Source organism: Vicia villosa, linkage group LG2 (genome assembly GCF_029867415.1).
Source record: "Vicia villosa cultivar HV-30 ecotype Madison, WI linkage group LG2, Vvil1.0, whole genome shotgun sequence".
NCBI classification, from domain to species: domain Eukaryota; kingdom Viridiplantae; phylum Streptophyta; class Magnoliopsida; order Fabales; family Fabaceae; genus Vicia; species Vicia villosa.
The window spans coordinates 88915081-88923224 of NC_081181.1; the positions used below are offsets into that span (position 1 = coordinate 88915081).

The window sequence follows — 8144 nt, forward strand, 5'->3', positions numbered from 1 at the left end:
CCTATCAATTTGACGCGAATATGGATATTAAAAAGATTATCAAGGGGGCATTGACTATAATAAGAGCAAGGATAACTCGAGTTAACATCTAAAAATATTTAGATAACACTATTGTAGGTGATTTTGCATGAGTCTAATAATGACGCAACCAAACTCATGCGTATGAGTCTAGTTAACCTTAATGTGCATGGAACTATGAAACTTCATAAGAAAAATCTATTGAAAGGTGTTTATAGTTGTAAGATGGATTTGTGTGAGTATTGTATACTTTGAAAATAGTGTCGTGTTTGGTTCAAGACCCAAAATTAATAAACAAATGGAAATTTAGATTATGCACATTCAGATGTGTGAGGACCTATAAAAGAGGTTTACATGGGCGATTTCAGGTGTTTTGTGGGTTTCACATATGATTTTTCCTAAAAGGTTTAGGTGTGTTTCTTTAAGAGGAAATTTGAAGTCTTGACCAAATTCATGTTGTGGAAGGCAGAGTCAACCACGTCTGGCGGTACAGCCGACGATAGTATTTGGCAAATGACAGTGGGGGTTTCTTCAACAGAATTTGGAATCCCATAACTACCAACACTCATCGATACCAGTTGATCTCTTTGGTTTGGAGCGTTACCATTGGGAGGGGATTGACTTCTACGAGACATTTTAGGAACTTTCTTACCATTCCTCAAAAAAATTAACCCTCAAAACTCATAAGTTTTATGTATAGAGAAAAATCGTCCAAAAAGAAATGTAAACACCTTTTCCTGCAAAACGTTTAGAAATATTCACACAAAGGGGTCTCACTGCGAGTGCCAATTTGTTTACCGCTATTTTTGGTAACAAATCACAATTTTGATAAAGCTATAATGAGATTAACTCGAAAAATCTCCAAAGAAATTTGAGTAAATAATTTGTATAAAAACATGTGCGTGTGAATTAAATGCAATCGTTCGTACGACGATGATGCAAAGACATAGTTTTGATAAAGTGCAGTAAATGACATTAAACAAAGGTGAAACCAAAGACAGAAAAAGTAAATGCTTCATTTAAGGAAACAAGAAAACAATAAAAGACTGGACGCAAACACATACATATTTCTCGCGAACTGACTCGGGACTCAAGTTGTATGAAAAGAATGTATGAAATTTTGCTATATTTATTACAATGTATGAGTCTGCTATTTATTCTATTAACAAGTAATCGTTGATGTCGCTTTTGAGAACTCGGAGGCTGCTTTGTTTCATCCACGTTCAACCTTCAGGCTCCCACTAGCGCATCAACGTGTGCTCCACGATTTTTTGCTTGTTTACAACCCGCATTGGAATAACCGCTTCAAGCTTTCCCGTGAACTCTTGAAACGTGTTGTCTATGCCATCTCCGGTTGACAACTTGAACTTGGAGAATTTCTACGTGTCTATCCTCTTTGTGTCTTTGTTGACCAATATATTCATCGACGAAACCCTGTCGACTGTCCTTCTCAAGATTTTTGACATATTTCCAGGTAATCTTAATATTGTGGATCTGTTCTTGTGATTTTTCTAAACCATAACTGCCACGTTAGTTGGCTTCCTAGTCCCTCCATCAATGTTGGATACACTACACCAAATTTTATTTTTTGTATCGCCTAATTTAATAGCACTTTTGAAAAAGTGCTATTGAAAAGGAAAAAAGTTTATAATAGCACTTTGTCGTCGGGCGCTATCATAGGATGCTGACAATACGATTTTGATAGCACTTTATGAAAAAATGCTATTATTAAACTTAAAAAATATAGCACTTTTGAAGAAAGTGCTATTGAAATGGAAGAAAAAAATTTATAATAGCACTTTGTCGTCGGGCGCTATCATAAATTGCTAACAATACGATTTTTATAGCACTTTGTGAAAAAATGCTATTATTAAACTTAAAAAAGATAGCACTTTTTTTAAAATGCTATTAATATTCTTAACTAAGATAGCATTTCCTTTAAAAGTGCCATTATTAATTTTTATAAAATAAAAAAATAAAAAAATGGTGACTTTTCATTTTGACTCGTACAGATTTGGGTGACGGCTAATACCTAAACATACCCAGCCGTGAAACCAAAACCATCGAAGAAACCCTATCTTCATCCTCAGCTTTCATCACCATCTTTGTCAACCATCTTCGTTAACAATCACTTTCATCACCGGCTTCATCTTTTCACTGGTGAAACCCTATTACCACGTAAAACCCCTTCCAATCGGAACAAACACACACATTCAAAAGAAGAAGAAGAAGTTGTCGAGGTAAAGAGCAAGCAGAAAGATAAGAAGATTGTACCAAACGTTTGTGCCTTTTGCTGAAGTTGAACCGGGCCGGAATCACTTCGATTGCGTGAGTTTCTTTTCTTACCATCTCTTTGATTTCTTGACACTATCATGTTCTTTGTATGTTATTGATTCAAATTCCTCTATCAATTGTTAGAAAACGCTATTGTATGCTGTTTAATTTCATTTGGTAACTCTAGGGCTTTAGAATCTTTGGTCAGATTTAATTGAGATAGATGATGTATTTGTGAAGTTGGAGTTGAGATTTAATTGGGATTTAAATCTGTGTTCAGATTTAATCTTTGGTAGCTCTAAGTGCGCTCCGTGCCACCGTCGACAAAGGCGCCAGCCACAAACAAGGTTTACTAATTTTCTTCTTTTCTTCGTAAACTAACTCTCAAATATGAACATTCTGGGTTGATTTACAATAAAACCTTATTCTTCCATCAATTTCAATCTCTTCAGAAATTCTCCATTTCTTTCAATTTTTTATTTATTTCTTAGAAACCTAATTCAATTGCAATTTACAATAAAACCTTATTCTTCCATCAATTTCAATCTCTTCAAACACTTAACTTTCAACAACCACCACAACCACCGTCGCCACCACCGACGATAAACTAAAATGGCTATTCCCTTCCCTCATTTCATCTCCTCTGAGAAAGCCGCCATGGAAGCCAGTCTCCTCGTCCCTTCCTCGCCCTCTTCCTCCGTCACCGTAATCCTCACCCAAGACAATTTGAAGAAAATTGCCGCCTACAAAGCCGTCGAATACGTCGAATCTCGGCCTTGGAACCGGCTCAACTGCCAAACACGCCGTCAACCGTATCGGTGAGCTTCTCCAGCAAGGGAAACTCAAGAACATCATTGGGATACCAACCTCAACGATAACTCACGAGCAGGCTCTGTCGCTAGGGATTCCTTTATCAGATCTCGATACTCATCTTGTCGTCGATCTCGCCATCGACTGTGCTGGTGAAGTTGATCCATATCTGAATTTGGTGAAAGGACATGGCGGCTCGCTTTTGAGAGAGAAAATGGTGGAAGGTGCATGCAAGAAATTTGTTTGCATTGTGGATGAGTCGAAGTTGGTTAACTATTTGGGTGGGAGCGGTTTGGCTATTCCGGTTGAGGTTATAAAATTTTGTTGGAAATATACTGCTGGGAGGCTTCAGAATCTGTTTGATGAATCTGGTTGTGTTGTGAAGTTGAGAACTTTTGGTGAGAAGAAAGAGCCTTATGTTAGTGATAACGGGAATTACATTGTGGATTTGTATTTTGAGAAGAGTATCGGTGATTTGAAGGTGGCGAGTGACGCGATTCTGAATATTGCTGGTGTTGTGGAGCATGGAATGTTTTTGGATATGGCTATTATTGTTATTGTTGCAGGTGAACTTGGGTTAACTGTGAAGAATAAGTAGTTGAGAATTCGGGGTTTAAGGTTTAGAAGAATAATATTTTAGGTTTAGTTATTGAATTGGAACTGGGTTTCTAACATTTTTATATGGTGTAGTGGTGAAGTATTTATTTAGTGAATCGCGATTAGATGAGTTGGTTCTGTTTTGTTTTTGTTGTTGGGGTTTAGGGTACTTTCATATAATCCTTGTTGGATTAAGTCTCTTGATTCTCTGTTAGTTTAGTTTTGAGAATAAAATAGTGATTTATTTTTGTTTATATACTTTTATCAACATATTTGTACACTTGGTATGTTTTGAATATGTAATTCAAATGACATAGCGGAAGAGCAATCGGATTCCAAGTCTCCAGGTTTAGATTTTAGTTCTTTTGACTTTTTCTTTAGCTCTTTTGTATACTTAATCTAGAATTAGAATTGGGTTCACTGCGAAGTTATTTTCATCTTTCTATCTTAGTTCTAAAATATTCTGCTATCAGTCATGTACATGTACCCTGCTTCGAAATTATTTCTAAAAATTACAACACCATCCCATTATATTTCAATAGTCATGTACTATACCCTGCTTCACAATCTACAAGCATAGACTAATCACAACACCATCCCATTATACTTCAATAGTCTGCTATAGAAAACTTGAAATTCTAATTGTTGTAAATAACTAACTCTTCAAGTATTAATTTTTTTCTATTACCCTGTAGAATGGATTAAGAGATCACAAGTTTATATACATGACTAGGACGTGTAAGAGCTGAGAAGAATTAAGGTTCCAACAAGTAAGACATGTGCACTCCCTCTCATCACTACGCCGTACAAGGGCTTTCACAGCGCTTTTTTTGGCCTTTAACAGCGCTTTAAAGCGCTGCCAAAGCCAGCGCTGGCGTAGGCTACGAAAGCGCTTTTAAAAGCGCTCTGGTAGACCCCCCCTTTAAGAGCGCTTTCCTGGAAAAAGCGCTCTTGTAGGACCCCCTATAAGAGCGCTTTCCTGGAAAAAGCGCTCTGGTAGACCCCCCTTTAAGAGCGCTTCTTAGTAAAAGCGCTGGCAAAGACCAGTAAAAAAGCAAAAAAAATTAAAAAATTACGCAGCATACAAAAGCGCTTTTGGAAAAGCGCTCTGGTAGGCCCCCCTATGAGAGCGCTTTTTCCAGAAAAAGCGCTCTCATAGGGGGGCCTACCAGAGCGCTTTTCCAAAAGCGCTTTTGTATGCTGCGTAATTTTTTAATTTTTTTTGCTTTTTTACTGGTCTTTGCCAGCGCTTTTACTAAGAAGCGCTCTAGTATGTGGACCTTTAAGAGCGCTTTTTAGAAGCGCTGTAGTTGCTAAATGAGGTATTTTTATGTGCAGCCTATAATTTAATCCTCCCAGTCGACCTGTAATGTTTTCGACCTGTAATATTTTCGACCTGTAATATATTTTCGACCTGTAATATATTTTCGACTATATTATTTCAGCCATCAGTAAGACAATATATATACTAATATATACCATTATAATATCCAAAATTATATATATACATCATTACAAAATTATATATATACATCATTACAAAATCAACAATATTATAGTTCAAATCTGCATGAAAAATAGCTTAATATAAAATTGACACAATTCCTCTTTGATTTCTTCTAACTTTAGCTTCGAGTACCCAGCAGCACGGAATTCGTCAAGGTACTATAAAACAAAAACATAATATGAATAATATATTTAGGTAAATGTAATAAATTATATGAAATTATCTTAAGTTATAACTTTATACCGTGGGAGGAATCTCTAATTGATTCGCCTGAATGATTTCTTTCATAAACCTCAATACAAAGTATCCGCAGTCTGAACTGTTACGCTGTAGCGGACACTACATAGAAAAACAAATAAGATTCTATATAAGTTGTCTTGTTTTACCAAGTAGCATAAATATTATAAGCAAATTTGTGAAAAGTAATGTACCTGCACTTCGATCCAGGTGATGTTGTTTGATTTAGTCCGGGATACCTGTGCGTCCCGTTGACTACGGAATACTTGTATTGATCTAATTAACAAATATATAAAAGCATATGTTTAGATCAATCCCACAAATAAGTAAATATATAAATATACACGAATATATATTTAGAACGATCCCACTTACAAATCAACGATTTCCTTCATGGCCGGATAATTGGTCCATTCACCCTTTACCGAATTCAGATAATACACGACTTCCCTTATCGGGTTGATAGCAAGCAGCAACCAGTGTGCTCTATAAATTAAAACAATAGGTTATATGAAAATATTGCTATACACTAAAGAAACAGAGATTAGATGAATAAAGAATGAGAAACTAACCCTACTGGTCGGGTATTATACGCCCAAAGATGCAGACATTCTGTATTGCCGGTGGACATGAATCTATCGACTAAGCGCTGTCTAACAGATTCCGGATCCGAAACAATTTCCATTCCGCTGCAATGGGCGGAAGACACGAACCGGAATCTGTTAGACAATGCAGTCCCGCGCAACACTCTGTCATACAACAACCTTAAATAAAAACATAATAAACATTAGATTCTTTTCATTGAAAAGTGTAAATAAATTATATTGTGGGACTAATTAAATAATATATCGGATGAGTGAATATTACCGGATGTATGAATGCATATTACTGACGCCTAGTTGATCTTGGTTAAAAATCTCTTGCAAGTCATCAATTGTAATATGTGACTTGAACTCAATACCGAAGACACTTTCATCCATATCGATTTCCCGTAAAGCACCATCCTTCATATCGGACATATCAACCATTGTTGCGAGTGTCGCCCGGTATCGAGGCACAAAAGCACCGCCTTTTCTTGCCGCTTGCTTCGGAGGACCACTGGGTGGTACACTACGAACCTGCTGCGTCACTTGTTGTGACTCCCGAGCGGATGCCTAAAAATCATATAAGTTAGGTAAAATATAAAATCATGCATATTTTGATTCAGATTATATATTAACACTTTAAATGTACCTCTTTTAGCGATGCAACAGACTCCTCCTCCTGTAAAATCCCTTTACCCTTAATTGCGGGTTTTATAGGAGCAGTCTAAAAATAAAATGTAAAAGATAATTAATAAACGGTTTAGAATTGACATTCGAAAACTAAATGATTCATAATCGTTTTCAATTTACCTCATCACTAATGGTAATGAGCTCCGAGGGCCATGCAACAAACGATCCTATTGCATCTCGCAGCAATGTCGTCTCTGAGACCATGTCAGGTACCGGTAGAATCGCATCACGATCTAATACAACATCCACCGATACTTTCAGGTGTCCATCCGGGAGCGGTCTGTGGTGAAGTAAATCTCCCGAAGTGTTGTGCACTTTTCCCTTGCCAACTAGTCGATAATTCGGTTCCGATAAGTATAGTTGGCAAGATGAAATGCCCTAAACCAAAAGTAAATATAAAGTCATTATCATTAATAAAATAGAACAATTTAAAAGGAAAAAAAATTATAATTACCTCGGGAAATTTCCTTTGATAGTTGATACTAGCCTTATCACTAGTTTCTTTCACCGATGAAGTGTTGCACTTTTCTCTCATATACACTTCTTTATCTCTTTGCAATTCAGAGACTTGTGCTTGCAATTCCGCCAACTTTTGCAACACTTCTTCATTTGAAGGATTTCTTCTCCTAGGACTCTTGTAAAAAGAGGTTGGAGTCACACCATGACCCTTACCCCTCACCCGACCGGGATACTCGGGAGCATCTAGTACTCTACTAAGTACGCTCTCCTCACCGGTGGATGCCGATTGCGACAAGGTCTCCTGTAATTCATTTACATTTAAATAATTATTAGTGGAGATAAAAAGTCATTTATATATTAAAAAACATTTGATTTAATTAAAGACACAGTATTATACTTACACATTCAGTATAAACTCTCTGAACATCGGGATCGACAGCGTGATTCTTGCCCACACGAGCTTCCTTCCACAACACATGTACAGGAAGTGAAGCTTCCTCACTTTTACTCTCCTCCAACTATGCATTGACACAAACGATAAAATCGTCAATTAAAACATGCACATGTAGACAATTAATTAAATCGAATTTCTATTTACTTACAATTTTATCCTCTAAGCGTGCATATCCCAAACGCCCTTTTTTGTATGGATACGCGGGTTTGGATGCTCTCTCCCTATTCGTGGCACTCTTTTTCTGAAAAGCTTCATCTCTTTGCTTTACAAACTCAGCCCAATCTGCTTCATCAATGAAGGTCGCATACTTTGTTGGCCGTCCCGGTGCATCTTCAAGAAATTTTCCATCTTTATCCTTAAGATAGGTGTTTGTCAAAAAACTTTTCCACCCTCTATATCTCTTGCCGGCCAAACTAAGTATGTAGCTTTTACGTTCATCTGGTATCTCAAAAGTCCTCTGCAAAAAAACGTACGCATAGTGTGTTAGTATAAATAATTTAAACAATTTATCGTC

At 36.8% G+C, this 8144-nt stretch overlaps 1 protein-coding gene and 1 pseudogene across 1 annotated transcript; one reads left to right on the forward strand and one right to left on the reverse strand.

Annotated features, from left to right (window-relative positions):
• Window positions 1-2632: 2632 nt before the first annotated feature.
• On the forward strand, window positions 2633-3938 carry LOC131646398 (probable ribose-5-phosphate isomerase 2; annotated as a pseudogene).
• A 399-nt stretch (window positions 3939-4337) lies between these two features.
• LOC131649546 (uncharacterized) lies at window positions 4338-6590 on the reverse strand. The gene is made up of 5 exons (XM_058919305.1): window positions 6311-6590; window positions 6016-6207; window positions 5819-5929; window positions 5644-5719; window positions 4338-4388 (listed from the first exon to the last, which is right to left on the reverse strand). Exons 1-5 carry the CDS (start codon window positions 6469-6471, stop codon window positions 4338-4340), a joined length of 591 nt encoding a protein of 196 aa, XP_058775288.1. The 5' UTR covers window positions 6472-6590.
• Between the last annotated feature and the right edge of the window lie 1554 nt (window positions 6591-8144).

Excerpts from the sequence above, each read along its gene's own strand:
- LOC131649546 (XM_058919305.1), bottom strand. The coding sequence starts at position 6,471 with ATGGTTGATATGTCCGATATGAAGGATGGTGCTTTACGGGAAATCGAT. Across the intron at positions 5,930-6,015 it reads TATAATACCCGACCAGTAGG|AGCACACTGGTTGCTGCTTG; the intron begins GTTAGTTTCTCA and ends TTTAATTTATAG. Across the intron at positions 4,389-5,643 it reads ACAACATCACCTGGATCGAA|GGTAATAGAAAAAAATTAAT; the intron begins GTGCAGGTACAT and ends TCCATTCTACAG.